This window comes from Ylistrum balloti, unplaced genomic scaffold (genome assembly GCF_031769215.1).
Source record: "Ylistrum balloti isolate Yb309-2 unplaced genomic scaffold, AGI_CSIRO_Ybal_v1 Utg370920, whole genome shotgun sequence".
NCBI classification, from domain to species: Eukaryota; Metazoa; Mollusca; class Bivalvia; order Pectinida; family Pectinidae; genus Ylistrum; species Ylistrum balloti.
This window is the reverse complement of record NW_026782521.1, coordinates 170,660-196,559: the sequence shown is the minus strand read 5'-3', so window position 1 is coordinate 196,559 and position 25,900 is coordinate 170,660. Positions and strand designations below refer to the sequence as shown.

The 25,900-nt window shown below is 35.3% G+C and overlaps 1 protein-coding gene and 1 pseudogene across 1 annotated transcript; both read right to left on the bottom strand.

Moving 5' to 3' along the window:
- Positions 1-3,738: 3,738 nt before the first annotated feature.
- LOC132559476 (AF4/FMR2 family member 4-like) lies at positions 3,739-16,915 on the bottom strand. The gene is made up of 10 exons (XM_060224101.1): positions 15,915-16,915; positions 15,322-15,493; positions 9,202-9,323; positions 7,163-7,229; positions 6,653-6,783; positions 5,938-6,009; positions 5,066-5,159; positions 4,712-4,849; positions 4,214-4,409; positions 3,739-3,860 (listed from the first exon to the last, which is right to left on the bottom strand). Exons 1-10 carry the CDS (start codon positions 16,907-16,909, stop codon positions 3,739-3,741), a joined length of 2,109 nt encoding a protein of 702 aa, XP_060080084.1. The 5' UTR covers positions 16,910-16,915.
- An 11-nt stretch (positions 16,916-16,926) lies between these two features.
- LOC132559475 (uncharacterized protein DDB_G0284459-like) overlaps positions 16,927-25,900 on the bottom strand; it is an 86,712-nt pseudogene continuing 77,738 nt past the window's right edge.

Below are 25,900 nucleotides of genomic sequence, written 5' to 3'. Positions count from 1 at the left end.
CATTTCTAGCCATCACATGAAATTATGACAACATGACGAAAAGAAGTCAACAATAAAAGAGGGAAAGAAAAACCTAGAGCAATGCCTAACAAATTTAAAGGGTATTGCTTTTGCTAACAGCAGCGTACAATCAAATTTGTGTTGCCTACATGGAATGCGCTAGTTAACATTCTCCTGCCCCACCAAAGGAATGACAAGATATCAGAACTGGAGAGGAAATAAATTGAGGAATATACAAGCACTGTATTTCTGATCTTAATCCATTAGGTTTGGTACAATAAGTAAAACAACATAATTATAAAAATTTGCCATTCCTAATAGTTTTTAATTTTATCACATTTTACCCAGGTGATGGACTGGGGATACATATAGAATGGTTGAGTTCTATTCAATATGATTGATACCGTTCCATATGGATGTTTGGTTAAACTTGTGGAGTTTCTTATATTGAGCAACAGTATCTTCATGAAAAAGTCTTTTAAACACTGAATCATGCTGAGAATTTAATCTACAAACCAGTTATTTTGGTGGTTTTGTTTTTCATTGACACTTCCACAACACCATTTCCAAAATTTTGGTGAGTCCAAATACTAGAAAATTTGAGCGAGTTCCACTGGTAGAACATGAGTCAAAGACTCTAATATTGGAGTCTCAAATATCACTGCAAACTTACCATTTACTTATACAAGGCCATGATAAGTGAGACACTTTAAATCATGCTGTAGTTAATTCATTTTGTGTAATTTTCGTTACAGTAAATATAAGCTTTTAAGGGAAAGAAAAATCACTTAAAAGAAAAAGAGTAGAAAAAAAACCCAAAAAAACAGATAAACCTTCATTATCTTTCCACACTTTGATTTGTCATGACAGTCCGAGCATATGACAAATCACTTGAGATCACTGAAAAACCTACTGTGATTTGATTCCTTTTGATATTAGTTATCTAAGACAAAACTCAAGAGGTTAGAGCTCCACAATGACATAGTCATAACTGTAGACAGCATATAGATATATACAGGAGTTTTCTTTTCCCTGATCCAGGTCAACACCATTATATCATTATAAACATTTTATAGATGTATATTCAGCAGGTCCCTTTCTCTCTAAAATAGGTCTGGACATGTTTTCCCCCCACAAAAATACAAAGCATTTCCCTCAAAATACTCATTTTTCAATAAGTTAAAAAAGCATATCACATAGATTAAAGCTATAGAAATCTGTTCTTCATATAGATCTCCGCTCATGACAGGCACCCTTGTTTCTCTATGTCTCCTCATAGCATGTATCAGTCACCACATCTGACATTTTAATATCACAGTTAGTGTGACCCAACTGAACTTTATACTTACATTGCTCAAGATTAAATTTTTCATTTTGGCACATTTCATCTTGTTCTACACTGCCAATTTACAACTATCTCATGAAAATAAAAATAAACTGTATGAGACAATCTTGACTATAAATAGAGGACCAATTATTTAGATGAATTATCGAATGCTGGTTAAACCTATATTTCTTTTGGATATCATTGGATATAAGTATGTGAAACAGTTAATTTTATATGAACAGTTATACAATATCCAATCTGAATCTGATAAATTGAAAACACTGGTAAATCTAATATCCTAAAATGAATTGCTGAATCGACTACTGAAATTCTGACAGGAATTATTCAAAAAAAGGAAAATTAAAAAATCATGGATGCTTTGGTGTATATAGCCACTATGTAATTCACGGTTGATGTTACAGATACATGTAAATTATTCTTTATTTTTAATACATCAATAACATGGTTCCTTAGCAAACTAAAATTTTTATCCTCATATTACAAACAAAAAGATTTTCCCCTCAAATGAGTCTAAAAAAATTGCAATGTAATAACGGAGTTGTGATAGTTCTACCAGAAGACATAGTGATACAAGGATGACTATTTTCAGATCTTGTTTCAGCTCTGTACACTAACAAAGGATCACAGGAAAGTTCATGGCAGACAATACTACTTGTCATCTCAGAAGTGTTGTAGTATATTTGTCAAACAAATATCTCCTACATACTCATGCACACTATACACCTGTAACTGGTCACAAATGCCTTCAACACTTACAGGACTATACCAACATCTTCAAGTCTTTAGCACTTATTTATATACCTTATCTATTCCTAATATAACTTAAGTGTTAAAATTACCGCACATATTTTGAAGATTTCATTCTTTGTGAGAGTCATGTGTCGCTCTTTATTCATTTCTTTTATGATTGGTAGGAGAAAGACGATTCTCTTCTAGCTCACAATATCTTGGTTGTAGAATAGGCATATAACTACTTATGAATTCATCATTAAGTAGCTCAGTAAAGCTGACTGGTTATACTGATGTAGTTTGTTTGAATGCTGTTGGAAGACAAAAAGCTAGATATCTAGGAAGAGACATTTTCCACGATGACAACAACAAAAAATATATATTAATTGGAGAAGCATTGTCAGACATTCTTTTGCCTACCAGACTTGGTATAGATAATGATTTCTCCCTCCAAAAAAATACTGAATACTTTCCCTTACCTTGATGTAAAGGGGAATAAATTAATGGTAAATGAAAAAATTAGTACATATAGGACTTCAATGCGTGATTTGATATGGCTTCGACAACTGGAATCACTCCCATTAGCATAAAACACAGGTAAATATATGTATGGCATATCTCCATCATATCTATAAATATTTTTTTTTGTCGCCCATCATGAATCAATTTTTACATAATAGCAATATTGTGTATAACTATAACAAGCTCCAATCTTTCCGTTATTGGAAATTTATAAATATTTGCACTATTTCCCTTGTGTCAAGGGTGTAGGAACTCCACTTAACAATACTTTAATATCACAAAGTAACGGAAGGCGACAAACATGATTGGCCAACCCTTGTGAGGTCAGTGGCCTCGACTAGACTGCCACAACTCTACCCCAAAATCCACCTCATTGTTATACACGCCATGATATCCATGGCAACAATTTACAACAAGTCACATTTAAAAGTTTCCATGGCAACCAACAACTGGCTATGGTCAGTTCATATTTGCATCAAGAGGAGCAAGATATGTGTTAGGCAGTGCAATATATTTTGATTCCAACTTGTGTGAGCAACTACCATGTCACCACTACAGGGTTAAAACCAGATCAGTCCAGATAGAGCACAAATGACCAGGCAGACTGTCTGGTCTTCTGTACACAGAGGAAGGTGAAAAGGATGACTGTCTTCCAAAACCTCAGGAGAAGTCCTTTTAGCAGTGATGCTGCTTACCAACCTTCACATCCCAGCATGACTGAATATTGACTTGTTCACTGATCAGAAAGGGAGGTTAGACAGCTACTTCTCATCCTTCATCAGGAACCCTAGGATTTCAAACCCTGATTCAGCACCATCCACTAAGAAACCTTCCCAGCACCTTTGTCCTAGCTATTCAAGTCCTATGCACAGCACCATCCAATAGCAGACTCCTTCATGAGTTATTAAATTGACTTCGTGGTTATCACCAAGCACTAATCATATAAGTGATTTACATAAACATCAGCACCTATTACAATCAGGAGCACTTTTGTCACCCCAGTTTGAACACTTTGATGATAGGAAGGGCTATTGTCATTTTAAGTCTGTCCATTCCACATTTGCAGTCTATACATTGCTCTTAGCAGGCAGAGTGACACTTTGCTGGCCTGCCCCTTTAGTCCTGATTGGCTGCCTATGTCATGTGTCTTTGAGCCTATCTTTGAGTCGTTGGAGACCTGTCTGCACATACAACACAAGATCTGCTATACTGCTGTTCAGGGTTAGGGTTCCACACTGCTCATCCAATTCAGCAAACCAATCTGTCAACATTGACACAAAAATCATCATAACACTCTCTGAATGATTTCCCAATAAAAAGCCAAACATACGGAATCTGACGTATCTTAAGTAACAATTTTACAAGGTATAAGAAGTCACACAATGAAAAGGAATTAAAAATTTACAATTCTAACCATACCATTAGAAAAGGAAATGCATACAATTGTAATTTATCAGGTTTTTTTTTTTGTTAATGTCTACTTTTTGCCATACACTGGCATGTATTTAACTCTTGAACATCGATGAAGAAAGGAGAGGGGAAATAGTACAAGGCAAAACAAACTGTTGAAATTATGAATAAACATAAGCTACATCAAGTGTACAGTGACTTTACCCTTGAACTCGTGCATGGCTGCATCGGCCTGGTCCCAGAAGTCCTGGCCCATTACCAAGTAGTTGACGGTACCAAGGTACTCCTGGGTTATGGAATGTATGCGGTGGGGCACACTCACACTACCCGGGGATGACATGGCATTAAGGGCCACGACTCCTCCGCCTAGCTTGGAGGGTGTTACTTCATTGCAGCTACCCTATACACAAACACACAAGTAATGTAACCATCACAAAGATAATTTGTATTGTACAGGATCCATTTGACTATAGAACTTTACGTGGTAATAATGACCCCAAACATATCCTTTTAATTCAGCAAAAATTCAAACATTTACTATCTAACTAATGTGATCACATCCTCTACTTCAGTCAAAGATCATCAGAGCTTGGCACAGGAAACAAAATGGTAGCTAGAATTGTAACAGTAGTTTCTTATAGAAAATATAGCGTTAAGTTCATATCAACTGCAGACAGTTTTTTTCATATTTGCTGCACTTACCAGAGAACCATTCGAGCCAACACTACCAGAAGGTGATGGAGTGGGGGACATAGGTGAAGGTGTGCCAGTGGTGCGTGGCCAGCTGGTCTGATGGGGAGATGGAGCATGTGAGGGTGCTGGTGGTGGTTTGGATGCCACCTAAAAATTGAAGAATGATGAAACTCAGAAAAAAATAGATACATTCAAAAGCAACCTATATAAATGTCATATAATGGGCATTATAATAGAATCAGAATTTATCCAAAGGATATTTGGGATCATCTCAAGTCCATAACAACAACAAGTTACCTCCCTTAAATCACAAAGCAAGATGCAGTTGTAAAGAGTTACTTCCCTTAGATCTCCAACTCCTACCTTATTGTGTTCTTCTATGACCCTTTTGAATTTGAGCGCTTCTGACTTTTTTAACTTGAATAACTTTTGGCATAACAATGACTGGATTCTAAAACTGTAAAGAAAATCAAACACATGTATATATTGTATTTGAAATATAAACAAACAAAACAGGAAAAACAAATTGTAAAACACAGAATTTTTGGATATCGCATCACGTGTAAATACTAGTTAGTTAGCTCTTTAAAAAACCATATCAAGAAAAACAATTAAGTTCTCAGCAATCAGAATTAAGAAAAAATAAGGTGTGTAAATTAAATATAAAATCTTAACATATTGCATCACATGTAAATACTAGTCAGCTCTTAAAAAAGCACTTATAATGGATTTTGACAAAATGGAGAAATAAACTTCCATTTTGAAAGATTTCCTTTGAATTCAGTGAAATAGATATTCAAGCCATTTGGAATTCTTTTGTTTCAAAGTCAGGATCGGAGCAACATTTCAGTTTTAATGCATCAAGTTCACGAGAAATTGGATATATTTTCCAGACTAAGATATATAGTATACACCTTGATTCACTGATTAGCAGCCTTTTGCACATCACCGAACAACTATGTAATTCAGCTGCATGCTACCATATCCATTGACCTCAATTTTTGATATTATCAAAACAATCACCATGACAACATATCAACACAAGAAAAGTATTTGTCGACTAATTTGTTTTCCTTGGAGTTGTAGTAGGTTACTTAGTTGGTTAGTACAGAAACAATGGTAACAGATCAATAATTTAGGAAACTCAGTACAAACACAAATCAACGCTCCGTACTCAGGGTTCTGGTATTAGCAAATGTATTTAATGATGCTGGGATACGGACAAGGACAGGTACCTTAATACTGCTAGTTTTTTCTCTTTTTCTGACATGGAGTTGTCGTTGGTGCTTCTAAACCTACATATATGCCTGAAACAAGAGAGAGGAGAGATTAATTGTAGGTCAACAATGTTGTCAGAAATTTCTTCCTGCTAGATACAACATAACTGTTACAAACGATTATACAATGCACTTGGAAAATTGCTCTGCAGTAATTTTTTTAGAACTAAAATGTATTCATTGTACTTGAAACCTCCTGCTGCTACAATCTAATAGGCGATTACTCGCTTTGCTGCCCGACTTTTAATTGATCATAAGCCGCCAGCATTGATTTTCCCTGGCACAGCCTACAAATCGAGGATCTGGGTACTTAATAGCTTGTATAAAGTCAGTTATAGGTCTGCAATTTCATTAGGAGCAGAGCATCGGGTCCCTAAAAGACAATGTGTCTGCTGGTCTGATTGGAAATGAAGCCATACCTAGCAGGAACATACTCTTGCTTCCTCCAGAGATCATTCTTAAGCTGCTAGGCCCTGATCACCTCACTTTGACACAGCTAAGTTGCAGAGCACTTTAATCTGATCCTTTTTAACAAATACTGCTTTAGGTCTCTTTAAACTACTTACATCCAGGCTGTTATTGCAATGTAAATAAAATTTTGGCTTCACGACTGAATTTTTCTTTCTAAAAAACAAAACAGTCAAACTCCCCAACCCCAAGTACAACTACTCACGTGATGAGTTTAAAGGTGTCGCGGTACATTCTGAACACATCCGACAAACGGTCATGTTCCATGGCATAGCCACACTGGATAAAGGACAGCACTGCCTCCGTATACATGAGAGATTTAGCCAGCTTATCTGTCTGCTCAAAGCAAACGTCAAATGTCAGCAAAATGTAAAATACTTCCATAAGTCTAACTTTAAGTCTACTTCAATGCAAAGAGTTTTAAAAAAGTTTTTTATTATGACAAAAAAGGAGATGATTTCTTCAAAAATCACTTATGACATTAAATATTGCTTAAGTAATTGCTGTTACTGATCTCAAACTTTTTTTTCAAAAAGAAATGATTATTCAACAAATTGTGCAAAAAAAGACATTTAAAATCAATCTCCACAAAAATTTTACATCAGAACTTCAAAAGATGCCCGTAACTGAATTCGGTAATCCAAAATTCTTGCAACTTTCAAAAAGACATATTAATGCTAGATTCATATTTTGTAAAATAAATTTGGCTACAAACCAGATTGTCAGCATCATGTTTGAGTTCCTTGGCTCTGCTGAGGTACACATCTGCTGGATCCAACCTGCTGGTAAAAATAATGGCCTTAATCAAAGTTGAAACAAAATTGTCTCTAATTTATCAATATTGGTTGGCTGGTTGGTTTGTTACAGCTTTTCCGTCTTCTTGACTCAACCTGTTTCTACGCCTTGTCTCGCTGTATCAATATCAAACTGGTAGCTTTATTATACTTAACACATGTACAGTGTTAGATCATAGTTTAATTCATTCATTATACATATATCATATTTAATTGGTTTTAAGCCCAGAAGGCCAACAAATCATCTATGACTGAAAGTAGGGTTCATTGCAGGACTGTCACACAACATTTGTTGGCATTTCATCTGAATCTGCAATTGCTGTGGGTGGGCTTATTACTATACATGGGCTAACTGCCAGAGAAGTCAAGATATTTTACTGTGAAGATGCCGAGATGTGTAAATTGTATTCACGGCCCAATTACTGCCTAATGATAACTGAGTAGCATTATACATGTACTATGTTATCAGGTCAGACCACAATCTCTTTCACGGGTCTGGGCTACACTCCATTCATTTTTTTATACATCTTTCCCAGCCCTGTGGCTGTGTGTTATACTTATGTAGAATGTAACATAATGGAAGTGCTTTGTTTTAGTTCTCCTGACTGACAACAAGAAGATGGTGACTTAAAGACAACAGGCAATTAAATTCTCTATTTGATATCAGGGATCCAAAACAGTTCAATATTCAAGAAATCTGTCTATTTCCTTCACAAAAGATCCCAAAGGGATCATGTTGCCTACCATTGTTTGATCTTTATCTGTTCTTTAAAAGTTGAATCTTTTCCCTTCTTTTCTCTCTTCTCCTCTTAATGATACAAAATTTGAACATTCCTTTGCAGAAAAAGATAATTATCTTTTACTGCCATATAAAAGATGGTTACCTTTCAGTAATTAGTTTTTCTGATCGGTTCCAAAATCAAACCGTACAAATAGGGATCAAGGGGAAACTGCATATAAAATTTGAGAAAGATCCATCAGTACTTCTCAAGAAATATCATTAACAAACTTACATACTTGGAATTCAACATGGCCTCTTCTCGGCCATTTTGTTTTTCTGATCAGTCATAAAATCCAACAGGCATAATTAGCAACAAAGGGGAACCTACATATGAATTTTGAGTAAGATTCATCTCGGATTCCTCAAGAACTAGCCATAACAAAATTTGTTTAAAGGCGGATGGACCACTGCTGTTGGGCGATTTGAATAGCCTAACATCTGATGATGGTGGGCTAATAAACCTAGCTTTATTAGTATTTGACTACTTAATTACTTACTTAAAACTTACAAAATATGATACTTAATGGAAAATCATTAAAGTTTTACTGAATTTCAACGGAAAAATAAAAGGGTGGGGTGGAACTAAAACAAAAGAGCAGAAAATATTAGCATGTTCTTCGACGTCAGTTAGTTTGACCTTTGACAAGGCATCATTTGTATAGGCTGCTTCACATGATATTACTCCATTTTATGTCATAATCTGGTGAGAATTACTTATTCTTCCATGTTATGTCATTATCGGAGGAGAATTACAAACTTTTGACAGGATCAGAAATGTACCCAAAATTCATGATTTATTTGATGGAAACCAACTGATTCATTCTAAGTTTCATTTGTATCCAAACAGGAAAACTGTTGAATTGCAGTGCAGTGACTAGAAAGCAATGCTGTGGTTGGCAAAAACTATGAAAGTAATATCATCACTGGAAAAATATCACTAATGATGATATGAGATTTCTTCAATAATCACACATTACCTATATTACAATCATTTATTACATTTTTGTCAGTGAAATCAATAATTCTAATGATTTATTTAAGATGTTAAACTAATTCAGTTATACACTTGTACATATCAAAACTACATTGAATGGAGAGCAAGAAACCCTATGAGAAATATTGAGCCAACAACAATCCCTGTGGTACCAAGAGATCAATCACATCCATCCAATGACCTACCTATCTTCAAGGCGTCGTGGATGAGTAGGCACGTCTCCATCACCTTCACGGTTGATGGTGTACAAGGTTTCCACAGACGACAGCTGTCCCTCACCACCAGGGGGCACACTCATCTGATCCTCCTAAAGCACATCATTTAACATTACATCAATATACAGTAAAATAAAGGTATAATATATATGTATAATAGATTCTCTCCAACTTAAACATGTCAATATATTTTTTCTCTTGTTTCAAATTTTGTTTCAAATTTTGCTTCAAAATAGGTTATGATAAAGGAAAGGAAATTTCTTATTTGTGCTAAAACTGTGTGAACATATCATTTATTAGTTTTTTTTTTTCTTTTCAACATGTTGAAATCAAACAGAAATTGACCTATACAATCTGGTAACGTTTTAATGTATCATCAATACCACCAACAATGAAGAACTTATATGGTCTACTTGTGAGTAATATGACATAATTGCTCACTGTTGAATTCATGTGCTACATTGGTCATCACTTAGAAACCAAAACATTACTGCAGATATTTTTGTCACTTGAAAGTTCCCAGACAAGACATGCCTGCTATAAAAAGTATTCATGATTTTGTACGATGTGTGGACAAGTTATAAACACAGCTATTACTATGTGAAGACCTATATGTAAAGGGTTTCCCTATGTGGCTCAAGGAAATCATTTGTGTTCCCTTGAATAGATAAAATGAATATGAAAATCTATTAAAGAAATATATGTTGGAATGGTGAGACTTTTACGGCCCCTCCACTAATGCATTAACAGCATGAAGATATTGGGAGACATGAAAGTCTAACAATGAGAAACACTGACAATAAAACAGAATTGGAGCTTTACAGCGAGACAATGCTCCCAAAGGACCAATATTAACCCTACAAAATGCTTTGCACACTCGGTGTAACTTCATGCTGTTCTGCCAAAACAGCACTGAAATGTCTAGCACCAGTTACGGTGTGTTTTACTTAATGACAGAGATGCACAATACAGACAACTGGGTTTCAGATTATAGCCCACTGCGAGATCAGCTAAGGACCACGTCATCACCTATACTGAACTCTTCTATGCAAGATTAAATCTCAAAATCAACAGGACAGTACCCATGCATGTTAAACTCTTCTAATTAGAACTGAAGTGATAACTCCTAGCTAAGGCTCATTTTCTCCATCAATTATTGTTGCCAGTCAAAATATAAACAAAAAATTAGAACCACTGTTGCAATCTTCAGTTATGTCTTTGACTAAATTGAACATCTATTTGGGTCATTCTGTCATGTTAATGAAACAACTGTTACAGACAAAAGCTGAGAGCCATTGTTTCATGCTGCCCAATAAAGTGAACATTTTCAACAATAACATTTAAAAAACAATTCAATAGCTTTTATGCATCAATGTTCAAGATATTAGTAGTAAACTCTCCTGTTTGATAAAAAGTATAAAATTGCTCTGAAAAATGAGCATAAGGTTGATATGGTTTCCTGTCATTAAATACCTGTGGAAATGTTATGTTGCAAGACAGGATAGCAGCTAGAGGCACTGTATATGAGATAGACACTGCCCTGGAGCAGGGAAGACCTGTCACAGAACTGACCCCTTTTGGTGGGTGTTTTTGTAGGTCAAATTGTCAGAAGACAGGGTTAGTCTGTTACTGGATCAATCACACCAAGGAAACCATTCTAAGAAGCCTTAGGGGATAGTGGTCAAGTGTAAAGAGACAACTGTTACTTTTACAGTTAGATGGATGAAGCCTAGATAATCACTGACACGCTATTTCCTCGCTAATATGACAGAAGTGATGATCACCTTACTCAAAAAAGTTCAATTATTACATTATCTTTAATATTTTTATATAAAATTGAACATGCTGAAAAGATTTTTTTCCTGTCTAACATTTAAGAAAATAACAATGTTGTTATGTACTACAACAGTGCAGATAATGTGATGGTGTATCTATATCTGCACAAACAAACCATGATGACCAATAGAAGACAACTCTGAGTTGGCTAGACTGGCACATCTTTAACTGCCTAATTCAATAAACAGCTATATACTGACACTATGTGTCTTGCATATGTAATTACTGGTGTAATGGGTGGATACACGCCCCTCTCAAAGTTAGTAGAATTCACTATCAAATGATTGGCGGTGAGGTGGGGGTGGGATTGGAGGGGCAGGGTGTGAGGGGGAATGCTCACTACAGCTTAGTCAACACCCGAATTAACGCTTGTTAAAAGATTATTGCAGACTGACGGACTGTTGATAAAGCATTTCACTAGTGGTGATAATCACCAAAAGATAAAAAATTTTAAATAGGAATATATTCATTTACTTATTATGTATTACCAAGTGCGAAACAATAACAGGAATTTTTTTTGTGTCCAGTTTTTTATCACAAGTTTTCCTTTGATGGAATAAACATTAGTTTACATAGATTATAACTGTGCTATACAAGAAAAGTACATTGTAGGTATATTGAAATGTTTTACAATTTTCTCAAGTAAATGAGAAAAATTTAAATGGGAAAAACTCAATCCAGGTCAAGACACCATTGTAACTGGAAAAGAAATTGATTCATTTACAGATTTAATTTTATTAATATAAAAAAAAAAATCTTTTCTGTAATTCGATTTCATTCACAAATGTTGCTTATCTTCACCCAAACAACACTGATTTGACAGTATAACACTTGGTCTCAATCCTACAGAAAATCTACTATCTTAAACTGATAATCTTTTCACCTTACTGAATCAATCTAAACTCTTATCGATTGAGTGTGGAGATGATTAATGTAACCAATCTTTTATATTGAATTAACATTTGACAGAATTATATTTCCCAAAGGCAAATTCTATCATTTTCAATTTCCCCCTTGTAAAATCACAAGATTTCACACCAAAGAATACTGATTCTTCTTGTAAGCACAGAATACATGTCCTGAATTAACAAAACATCCGGTGTGAATATGATGGAGGCATACAATGTAGTTCCGTTAAGGAGCTATGGGAATTAACTAGTGCGTTACTGTGGAATAAAAACATGCAGCTTTATCAGAGTAAGATTGTGAAAATGAATTATTTCAAGAACATGCGGTACCACCATCCTCAAACCTTTAAATAAATATTATTTTTAGATTTTTTAAGTCATTCTTTTCATTACAATATGATGCTAGGTAACCTGTTCCTATATCAAATCCCTAAGATTTCCTGAAACTAACACCACATGATTTTAGGTGTACCAAATAAAAATTTGAAAAGAAGCTGAGGAATAAGGCAAGGAATAAAACTGAGCTAGCTTACAAGTTAGATATCTGGGCAGGTATGTAAGGATAATGTTTCCTTCGGCAGTATAGTTGTCATATTAATCAGAAACATGTCTACAGGGCTAAAATATTGATCCCTTAAGGCCACACCATGCAAATTTCCGGTGGTGGTAGACACCACACTCTCCACAGGCCTCATCTCTCAGCATCCCCAACCAACAAGACAATCAATTACAGAATTATCCCTAGTGTGGCTGAGTTCACTCTACTTCTGCTCCCATTATTGTAGGCCAGGCGGCTTCATCTCAACCCCTGAGCAATCACCCATTTACCCAATGTCAAGTCGCAATCAATACCAAACTAGTCTTTTGTGTGTATAGCTACTAATGCTATCAAAATTTAAGCAGAAATCCTGCTGTGATTTTTAATGTTAAAGTCTCCAGAAGGGAGTCTGTATCTATTCTAGACATTTTGGCATTAATTTTTTTCTGTTAAAAGATTTCTCCCCCTTAAGTTTCTTAACAGGATGTCTGGAACAAATAACCAAGTTGAAATGTGATTTGGATTTTCATTTCTGCTGACATGAAATATAACAGATCAATCACATTTCTATATCATCAATTTTTTTTATTACTGCCAGTTTCCCTGTTTACAAAAAAAATATCTGAAAATACTTCCTCTGACATTACCAGGGGGTTTGTATTCAACAGACCAATGTGAGAACACTGCTTTGATGAAGGAATTAGAGTAATCCATTTGATGCCTGCAGTCCTTTGCAGCTAACAAGATTAAAGGATAAAAATTAGATGTCTGATCACCATATTTACAATCAACTTGACAAGTATTTTATGGACTAGTTTTCTCTACAGTACAACACTGATCTTTTTATTGATATAGTGTTACTGTGTGTCAGACTTTGGCAGTAGGTTTCTTTTTTCTGGGTCAGTTGAGACCTTTCTGAAACTTCTCCATACACAAGTATCAAATGACTCAAAGTACACTCAAAGGGCTGGATGTAACAGAACTTTACTACACAGTTTTCCATTTATTCTACCATGCCTAATTAAGTCTGGGTTCATCGTATAATGCGCCACATAAATCAACAAACCAGCATGAAGTGAAAATGCATATTTCTTCACAAAAAATAACAAATGAGTTTACAATGTTATATATGCACAGAAAAAGTCCCCTCAATGTGTGTGTGAGAATATATATAAATAGGGGGAAAAGTCTTTTCATTATCACTTCTGCTGAATCAGATCTAAAATACTTTTCCATATATAGATTACGAACGGAAGTATATTTATTGAGGTACTTGAATGTGTCAGCTATATTCAACCATAAGGATACAATTGTCTATCTTAATCAGCTTAACCCAACCCGTATTTAAATACATTTCCAAAATGTAATTTTGTGAGCAATGTCCTATTTCATAGGATCTTTTCTTGAAAAGTAATCTTAGTTAAAAGCATCTAATTATTTTGTAAAATATTCTAGATTAAAGTATTGCAAGTACTTATAGATAAAAATAACCAGGCTTTAGACATCTAAATCTGAACTCTCAGCCTCAACAACATCAATCTATCAATTGCAAGATATAATGGTGATGAACAAGGGATTGACTTTATACATTACAGGTCTAAGTAGGTGGGGAGCACTTGTACACAACAATATCAGCCCTCTTACAGTTCTGTAGTCAGATACAACAACACTTACATAGATGCAGAATAAAAAACACAAAAGACCAAAAGGTACAAATTGATATCTAACAATAAGTCATCTGCCTATAACCTAATTGGTTGACTGGGTTAAAACCAAAATGAATGACAGGAAACAAAGATGTTCACACCAGAGTTTGTTCTGTCTGTGTATTGAGATGTTGTTCACATCCCAATTTGTTCTGTCTGTGTATTGAGATGTTCACACCAGAGTTTGTTCTGTCTGTGTATTGAGATGTTCACACCAGAGTTTGTTCTGTCTGTGTATTGAGATGTACACACCAGAGTTTGGTCTGTCTGTGTATTGAGATGTTCACACCAGAGTTTGATCTGTCTGTGTATTGAGATGTTCACACCAGAGTTTGTTCTGTCTGTGTATTGAGATGTTCACACCAGAGTTTGATCTGTCTGTGTATTGAGATGTACACACCAGAGTTTGATCTGTCTGTGTATTGAGATGTACACACCAGAGTTTGATCTGTCTGTGTATTGAGATGTTCACACCAGAGCTTGTTCTGTCTGTGTATTGAGATGTTCACACCAGAGCTTGTTCTGTCTGTGTATTGAGATGTTCACACCAGAGTTTGATCTGTCTGTGTATTGAGATGTACACACCAGAGTTTGATCTGTCTGTGTATTGAGATGTACACACCAGAGTTTGATCTGTCTGTGTATTGAGATGTTCACACCAGAGTTTGTTCTGTCTGTGTATTGAGATGTTCACACCAGAGTTTGATCTGTCTGTGTATTGAGATGTACACACCAGAGTTTGATCTGTCTGTGTATTGAGATGTACACACCAGAGTTTGATCTGTCTGTGTATTGAGATGTTCACACCAGAGCTTGTTCTGTCTGTGTATTGAGATGTACACACCAGAGTTTGATCTGTCTGTGTATTGAGATGTTCACACCAGAGTTTGTTCTGTCTGTGTATTGAGATGTTGTTCACATCAGAGTTTGTTCTGTCTGTGTATTGAGATGTTCACATCAGAGTTTGTTCTGTCTGTGTATTGAGATGTTCACATCAGAGTTTGTTCTGTCTGTGTATTGAGATGTTCACTTAGGTGTCACATCTTCATTTGTCTAGCAATATTGACATTCCTGTCCTTAAAAGTTACAATGAACATCTCACCTTGTCATCAAAGTCCGACTTGCTAGCATCCTCGACTGGCTGAGACTTTCGGTGTGAGATATTGGTATTGGCATTATGACTAGATTCACTAGAGCGACATTCCCCGCTATTTGATCTTGACCTGGTTGGATGTTTCCTGTCCCATTCATGATCGTCCGTGTGACTTCTCCTCCTGAAAGAAAATTAATTACCAGAGTTATCTCCCCACAGACTTGCATCACCAAAGAGACTCGACAGAATTTGATTCTATGAAGTGTATTAGATGTCTCCAACAAATTTTTAAAACTTGACCACATTGATTTAGATCGATAAAGGAAGTTTAACCTAATCCACTCAAAAATTTAGTACCAATCTTTGGTTTATCCAAAATAAAAAACACAGCTAAGACTTTTGAAGTTTCGGCAACTCCGATATTAAGTTCAAATGATCTTGTTACTGCAGGTTGGTGCTGCCATCTTAGAATAGAGCCAAGGGGAGATCATCCAGTAAGACAGCACAATCATACTTACCAAACATCAAAATTAATATTTTCTTTCTCATTAGAAATATGTAATCCCCAGAATCAGACACACAATTGCCACAGAAACACTTACTCCTTTTGACTGGAGTCCTGATTAGTCTTTTTGTGGTGACTAGACCTATGGCTGCTGCCTTTTTGACGTTTGCTGCTACCTGCTAACACATCCCCGTGGTCTGCCTCCGACTTGCGTTTTTTGTGAGGTTTACGGTGACTGTTTGCAACACTGTTAGAGGACTGATGTGAGGAGAAGGAAGAGTCCATTTTACTCTCCGGTGTACCAAGAATCATCTCGTCATCAATCAATTCCTTATTTATATCACTCTCTGAATCTAAGCGAGGTTTTCTTGATTCACTACTACTGATGGGTATATCTGAGCTAGGCTTTCTCTTACCAACACTGTCCGATTTTTTCCTTGCTTCTATAAAGTGGCTCACTAATGCCCAATCTAGCCTTACGACAATACTAGGCCGGCCATCCTTATAGGAAAGTGCATCCAGAATCTTTGATTTCTCCTTTTCCTTCTCCGGAGATGGGACTATCTTAGGTTTTTCTGGCACAGTTGGTAAAGGAGACAGCAGTGTATCACCTCTCCCGAACTCCTCTAAAATCTCATTCATACTATTCTTGTCAAAAGTTGTATTGCTATTATTCATTTTTTCATATGGTTTCATGGGTGCTACCACAGCGATGGGTGGCGGGGCTGGTGCCTCGTTCACCTTATGTTCCTTCACGTCTTTGTCTTCATTATGTTTCATAGCACGATTTTTCTTTGAGGACTTTTCCTTAGAGGAAGAGCGACTATATTTTGGCGGTTTACTCTGACTACTACTACTACCACCACTTGACTTAGATTCAGATTTGGTTTCCTTTTTGCTGCTTTTAGAAATTGAAGATTTCTTATCCTTGGATTTGGAATCATTACGATTGTATTTCTCCTGAAAGTTGAGTTGTGTTGTCACTAGTGATACATCCTTTGTATTAAATTTTGTGTTAGCATCGCCACTTTTCTCTGGCGTAACACTGAGGACGTCGATCTCTATATTTTCATCGTCCTCCTCCATGATCATCTGGACTGCTGGATCCACTAGAGGTGCCACCATTTCCTCCTCCTCTTCCTCACTGTCTGTATCAATGAATGCTTTAGATTTATGTGCCTTAGAATTTTTCTTTCTCTGATCTGTTTGCGATGTTTTTCTCTTGGATCGTTCTTTCTTTGAGGCATCGCTTGGGGGACGTCCTCTACTACCAGTCTGTTTTGATGTACTTTTGACACTGGTGTGTTTTGATCCCCGACCTGAAGAAGAAGCACCGGGTGATTTGCTGGAATTGCGTACATTTGCTAGGTTACTACCAGGAATATTGTTATTTTTAAACTTGGCCACAATTTTGGTTATACTATCATCTGTGTCATTATCAGAATCATCATCGTCATCATCATCGTCGTCGTCATCATCATCAGCATCACCATCTTCCTTCAAACCTGGTTTGATAAATTCGTTGAGAATGTTGTCTATGACTTCATTGTTCGGATCTTCCTTGTAGGGACTAGATCTGACTAGTGAATTGGAGGTCAGAGTTGGCACAGAAGGGGTAGGGGGCATAAATGTTCCCAGTGCCCAGCTTGTCTTCTTCTGCAAAACAAAGACACAGATGTCAGGAAATAAGTAATCAAATATAACAAAATTGAATTAAAGTCCAACCAAATTCATCTGAACATAGGAATACTTAAATAAATCAGATATTTACTTTGTCTAGGCTAACTTTTCCCAGGACTCCCTATTATTTTAGAACTTTTCGTATTATCTTACTTTACAAATTGGACTAAATGTTCAGTTAGAGTTGAACCAAATACTATCCTCCAAAAAACATCCTCCTGAAATTTTAAACATGAAGATTTTTGACATCGGTTCTTGGGTCTTCTTTCCCTAAATTTGCATCTTATGAAATCCACTTAAAGTACGAAACTAATCAACCTCCAGGTAAATATGCTATCTCAGAACAATAATGGCCTTATTGAAGACAATTTAAAGAAGGACTAATTACATAATTACTAAACAGAAATTTTCTGAATTGTTTCAAATAATCAAATAAATAACTACTGTGACTGTATGTGCAAAAGTCATTAGACCACGTCAATTCAATTACCATGTAATTTAAGCATGAACAGATAAAGGAATGGACAAGGTGAACACTTTCCATAATCACAGATGATCATTGCAGGGTTAGAAATGATAATTGATCTGTTTTACACTCACTGGTTTGAAAGTTGTTACACAACAGAAATGGTCTAAATATCAACTGACAATACAACTGCTGAACAAACAAGCTGTGCAAGGGAAAATAACACCTCACTTATAATGATCTACCTAATCCGATACAACAAGATATACAGATATACGCAAAACAAAATCCTCATGATTTATCTTCTCATTTTATTGTAACTAAGTCACCGAGACAAGGTCATGCAGTCAGTAATTGCAGAAAAGTCACAGCAATCAAGGAAACAATTGTAATAGATTTAAAATTTTTTAAAAAAAAAACACACTAAATCTGATGGTACAATGATCACAGGAATAATCCTGTATAATTTGCCTGTAGAAATAGTATAATTAGTCTGCTGGAAAGATTGAGTATTTTAAGAATAATAAGTTTGTAAGTGACATAAGCTGTTTACTACAGAAAGAGTATGAAAACTGACAGTACTTGACAGAAATATTTTGACATTTATTCCAGTTTCCCAAATGCCATTATAAGCAGGGAAGCAGGTCATGGATCAATGTATCAGACACCTATCCATGGGGATTCCTCAACAGCAATCGATACCAGCATCTCTCCCCTACCAGGGAATTACCACAAACAACACAGTGAAAAAGGCCCTTACCATAGTAAATAATACATGACAGAATACCAGTATGTATAACAGAGCTGAAGATTGATAACGATCTATAATGGTTGTAACCTAGTCCCTTAAACATGTAAATAAACTTATTCTTCTTTGTCCTATTTTATGAGAAAGAAGAAAAGAATGTCAGAGTGGGTATCATTAATATCTAGGAAATCCTCTCCTATCATAGCTTACAAGTTACTTGATGTGTATGTTGATGTAAATCATATCTGCATATAAAATATCAAAATGATTTATGGAAAGGCTTTTTGCCTTGGTTGTTGTAACTAAAGTTGTGAAATAGCTATAATCAGATTTCTTAATCACACAACACCTGTTTATGCTACCAGTCAATAAAATAATATTAACACATATAGCATATTGGCATTGAGCCTTTAAACTGAACCACCAGAAATAGGTTTCAGCTCATTCACAGTAAAATATGTGGGTTTGGTTGGCAGTGCAGCTGACACATGTAGAAATGGTTATCAGTTTGAAGATCTTTGCATATATTTATTAAATACATTAAGAACTTTTATTGCCAAACATGAAATTCTAACTAAATTCATAATGCTAGAACATTACATAAGGACTTGGCTAGGACTATCTTCATTGAGGTCTATTAAAACCTGCATGTAAACAGAAATTCTACACATCATAAAATATACATAAAGACAAACTTCTTAAACATAAATGCTATTTTTATATAAGTGTGTAGGGTATCTAGGGGAACTGTAGACCACCCTATCTCAGGTACCTAGTAGGCTGGTCTTCCTGAAACTCAGAGGTCCTTTGGGACCACCCATACATTGGCACAACCCACAGACATAGGAGGCACACTTAAAGAATATCTTATATAATGTCTGTGGCTTCTAGTGCAACTTATCCACAACATCCCAACCGTTATGATTTATAATTTGTTTCAAGCAGATCTATCTTTTGATTATGTTTCTGGTTTTATTTGATTTGAATTTTGTGATAAAACCAGATGCCCAGGGGGTCTTAATTAATAGTAAGCTTTTCTTTTCAATTTGAAATAATTTGAAAGTAAATCAAAAAATATATTTCCAACAAATAGGTCAACCTGTTTAAGGAGAGCCTATGCTCCTTGGTGGAGAGACATATCCACATTCAAGTTCCCTGGCCGTCAGAGTGCCAATCAGCTTGCATAAAATAGAATAAAATGTCCAGAATGTCTTTCTGGATTCCATTTATTTGAACTCATGGAGCAAATATTCACATTACTACAGCTAAATATTTTTTAAGGCTATGAACACAAGGAACTTCAAAAAGGCCTGTTAAATGTTATTTAGATTGAAAGTAAAGCCTAAACATCATATAAAGTAATAATCTGCTCTCTACGATTGATTGCTGAAGAGAATCTTTCGTTCCATTTAGGGTGGTATAACGTGAGTACATTTTTTTCCTGGGGTCACTTCTTATGTGAAGTATAAAGAACTTTGTTTTAGATTTAAGGACAAACCCTTGCAAATTCCGACACAAAATTTGTAGGTCATGTCAGAAATGCTTTGGCAATACTTTGATGTAAGAAGCCAGTACCTACCTGTTCCTGTGGTGGGGGAGGCGATTTAATAGGTGGGGTTTTGGGTCGTTCTGTCTTTTCAATTTCATCTTGGTTGTCGGCCTCGGAGCCGGGACTATCACTGTCCGAGCCACTGGTATCTGATTCCTCCTCCGACTCATCACTACTTGATCCACTACTGGATGTGAACATCGGATCAGCTCTGGAAAACACAAATCACAGTTATTTACCTATACAGTAAATCTAAATATCTCTAGTTTATGATCACGTTAACCAGATAGGAATACACAATGTTATCAATGACTGAGTGACATAAACACCAATGTACTAATGTGTACCTTTTAAGTCATGAATTATTCATCATTTTACTTCTTGTAAAACAAAATGTTTCAAAGAAAATTAACATACATAAACCACTTTAATAGTTCAGCAGTAAAAAGAAGGCAAATTACTCCCATCAGAAAAATTGTGATAGTTTGAATTCTATAAAAATAGCTTTTATCTGTAGTAATAAAATCATTTCACAATTGAATGATGTAAAATTCAATAAAACAGTGATAATAATATCTGGGAGAGGACTTTGATGGTAATTTTCTCAACTTGGATGAACCACTGTAAACAAGATATAAGGTTTCTGATATGGGATACAATACTGGTGCCAGTGGCCATATGTTTGTGTATATACTTAGCCAATACAGGTGACAGGTGTAGAAGCCATTTTTAACAAATATTCCTTCCCAACAAAAATAACCCCTCATCCCAGCGGTGTGTCAGACAATTTCTGTTTGTCTAATTATGTACCATAAAACAGAACAGCATGTAGGATAAATGGGTTACAGTGAAGACAACATACTGAAGGATCAAAGTGTTGTTTATAACATTACAGCTATGTCAGCACATCATTCCATCAAAGCATTATCTAACTAATTCTACAAGAGACTTTATAAACAATACAGGTTAGGGTAGTAAAACCTTACATCTCTATCCCAACACGATCCATTCAGGAACATACAGCCTTTTCATTTCACTGTAAGGATACCCTCAAATTGCATCTATTCATAAACATTCATCCTGGTGTCTATATGAATGTTCCTAGTTTTTATGAAAATGCTACTTGGAAAGTGTCCAATAAAAATCAACTGAAATGCCTCATAAATCTTCAACAGACATGATTCTTTACTTGTGTTTATACACCAATTACCTGGAGTAACCCCGCCATACCAGATACACCACTGCTACATAAAGATAGTGAAATGCATTAATATCTCTTAAAAACAACTTTAACACATGTATCTAAACTAGATATAGCAAACAAACTTACACTTAATAAAGTTATAAAAACATTCTACATAACATCAGAAACGGGAGTTCAAATCCAGAAATACCATGTTACCTTAACCCAAGTTACCATGACAACAGATGAACCTTGCCATTGTCAACAGTTCTGATGAAATTATGTTATCCTCACCAGTCCAAATTTATCTTTCATATGTCATCCTGATCAAGTTGAACACAAATCATCTGAAAAGTCTTCATTATTGTTGACATAATTCTTCAGAAGTTGATCTAAACACAAATTGTTCATTTTCTCACACTAGCCTCCCTTTAGACACCAGTTTTATCATACTGAGTTAATGTGACATCCTCAGACTAAACTTCATTTCCTGTATACTCTTTTCACAAACAACATTTTCTTCCTCTTTGACAAATTAATATATCTCAAGCCATTTATCTCTTCACAAGGAAGTTGGTACAGATGCAATAACAAGACAACCTAATTTCTGTTGGGGAAATTTCATCTTTATCACTTTGCCAATCTTAGGAAACTTATAATGAACAACAACTTTCTCATAATTAATCACACAAGTTGGTGGGCACAAGGATATGTTTGATTGTTACTGAGAAATGTATAAAGGATTTCATCAGATAAGTCCAATGTTTAAGTTAGAACAACATTGTGCCCACAGATAGACAATGTGATTCAAGACCATTAGCAGGTTTATCAACCAATCAATACCTTATCTAGGTAAATTCCTTTCAGATTTATTTCTCATCAATTATAAGACTTATTTTCTGCATAACCATGCACAATGGCTATCACAGTTGAAAACTAGCTGTCTCACAATCCATCAGTTTGTCATTTGGAAAGCAAAGGCCATATTTGTATTACATCAGAAGCTTAGAATTCATAATTTTAACAAATATTTCACAAATGACTTTTCTTTGTCTACCATAAATAATTTCTTACACAGATGTTGCACGCATTGGAACGCTATCCAACTGTTTTTTAGCCATATCTAAAACTGACAATAAAACCATCGAACTGGATAATATTCAATATCATTGAAAACAAATGATGTTTTGGTTTACAAATACACAAACACCAGAGCTGACAGATCAATGACAAACTAAACTGATTTCTCTCTCAAGACTCATGATTTGGCTGGCTAATATGTTTTGGTCTGTTACAAAGTAAAGATAAACAGATGATTTATTAGGCTTTCAATACACAGTAGCACTTGAAGCATCCTCACTGCACGAAACAACCCCACACTGCAACAGCTAAGAACACTTGTCTAGCAAAAAGACATTTCTACAAAACAATCTACAAATTCCAATGAAATCATTTCTCATTCTGAAATATCTTTTTAAAACGACAAAGAAATAAAACTGTGAAAATGTATTTTGTCATAAAATTTTAATAAGAAGTTCAACGTTTTAGTTTGATTTCGCTAAATGTCAATCACAAAATTAAAGTTTGGAAAGATCATGTCACTGCTGCAGACATTTTCTATCTCTGAAATCAATACTTCATGAAGTCACTTTGCAGCACTGGTTCTCTGGATACATTTTCTATGAGGTAGGTAATGAGAAATGAAAAGGCTTCAATAGAATGAGCAGCTATTTATTAGACATCTTTAATCATTTTGATTGTATTGCATCAGAGCATGTCTGGGTCAATTTTAAGAAAACTTACAACAAACAATATAAACTACCAAATGTCCACATAAGACTGAGTTAAGTAGCTTCATCCACTACACATCTCCAGACACAATCAATACAACTCACAATAAATCTAATCAGCTGATCAGGCTGTGCTCCCTCACTGGTGTTGAACAATCATTGGCTTCTTTCCCCGAGACTGATGACATGTCGAGGTAAAAACCTCCCAGTTTGTTGACTCAATCTGACACATAACTTAAATGTTCTAACCTTACCTGAATATTCTAGCGGGTGATGTGTCTACTTCTAATTTCTGCTGTGTCACCTACCAGCATAATACAACTTTAGCCATTAAACTTTGTACAGGAACAAGCATTTGTCTTGGCTGAGCGTGTAGAGTAGGGGGTTATTTCCATCATATTGATTATATTGAAGACACAATCTTATATAACAAAACAAGACTAAAGATTGCATTCCATTCCTTTTGAAACCAATTATCAGCTTTCATGAAAGCACTTGTTTGGGTCTCATTCACACAGTAACGCTTTTATCATTGTAAAACAATTTTTCTATTGGGGATTTCATTTTTATTTGATTTTAATATTGCTATCTAATTATTGAACTTTCAACACTTACTTGACCTTGCAAAATATTGAATATCATATCAAATTAAAACATAGATATAGATTTTAAACATTAAATAAAAAAGCTTTTACAGGACATGTTAACTTAATTTATCTTCAAATTAAGTTAAATTGATTTAATCTGTTTGGCAATGGAGTCACATATCAGCCTGACAATGATGTGATGTTTCTCCTATTTATCCCAATAGTCCTAAACTATCCCATTCCATCCACTTAAAAATACCCAATTACCGTTAATTACCTTTTCAATAATACACTCCCCTTCCCCTTTGTGACATTTATCCTTGTTACTACCAACACATACCACAGACAACAGTATGAGAGAAACCTATTTCACCTAACTCTCTGATGTCTACGACCCTTGACCCCTTCCCATCACTCTCATGACCCCTTGACACTCACTATCAGATGAAATGCTATTACATGTATCAATTACCACTACACATATGCTCTTCATTACACAGCTTAGTTGCTGAATGTGCCATTTCATAAAGGTTAAAAACTGGAATGGTTTGATAGTATTCAATTTGGTCATATATCAAATTAATTAGTGTGATGTCAGTGAAACTGTCAATTCTGAAACTCCCATGTTGGTATCAGTTTTTTGCATCAATATTATACAAGCAGGTTGAGAGGTGGTTACAAAATTTTACCTCTTTACCTGAAAGTTTAATACTACTTTTAAGAGGGAATTTGAGGTTAAAATTTCTGAACTCTTTGAACTACCAATGTAGTTTATCAAGGCCAATATTGCAACAGACACAGTGACCACTGTTTTTTACAATGCCAATAGTCATTTACCACAAACTGTGACTTGTACTACCCACTTATACGATACCAGTTGGTTAATTCCTATGCAGGTTTGTTAAAATACTGCTGTGCTTATGTGACATTTTCACATGAAACACATATCAACAAATTATACTGAAATCAAAAATCTATTGAAGTGTCAAGTAGTCACAGATTTTCTTTTTCATAGATCTGACTTAAAATTTTTAACAGTTTTTTTTTAAAACTAAAATAGAATGACTATACTAAACCATTTGTTCCCTAACATCAGCAGATTTAATTTGTAATGGAGCCTTACAAATACAGCATAAAGCCCTCACATCACACTTCTAATCCAACACTTAACGGTTTGAAGTATGGATGAATGACTTTTTTGTACATAAGGATTTATAAAAGACTCAAAAAGGTAATATGATATTAGTGTATTTTTTTGCGTTTGAGGACCATTGGGACTTTTAAAGGTAATTCTCCCCCTAACTTCCTCTCCTGTAGGTGGTTTCACTATAGCTGTGTGAGTAGAACCCCAAACATACAATGGACATGCTTGTTAAGATAAATCCTGATGAGTTCAGTCACGAAGAAAACCAGTTACTTCCCCTAATCAAGTAATATGTCCCATCTGATCCTTTTGTGGACAATACAAGTAACACAGTTATAGTCATTTCAAGCATAGATGTATTTTATCACTACTTCTGGTGCAGTATATTCTTCTTTTACTGGACTAATGTAAAAGCTAGTCAGAACACCCCCCTCTCTCCCTCCCTCCACCTCTCTACTCACTTAATTTATATGTGAATCAAGAAAATTTCTTTTCTATCCTTATATAATACATAGTGGTACTTTTGAGATATTACTGTTGAAAAACTACATAGCCTTGTTTCACAGACATAGCCATCCCTAGGGAGCTTATCCCATGCTTCAATGATTTCAATCACTAGGATCTCTCTGATGTACAGTGGAGGGTACCCGCACTTTTGATATACTGCATCCTTCCTAGCAGTAAATACTGTCACTGCTTCAGAGGCCTGACATTTCAAAACAAAACTGTGGCTTAAATCTTACAAACTCACACATAGAGAAGAGGCACTTGATATTGATGGATAGCAAGTGCTTGCTGTAAGATTAACATACAACACAGAATCCAATCTTTTAATTCCCTCTCACTGAAATGACATTATCAACCTATTTTTTTGCCAATTAGTCAGTACTTATCATTTTGTACTGCTATATTTAACTTTCATCACCTCATTGATAT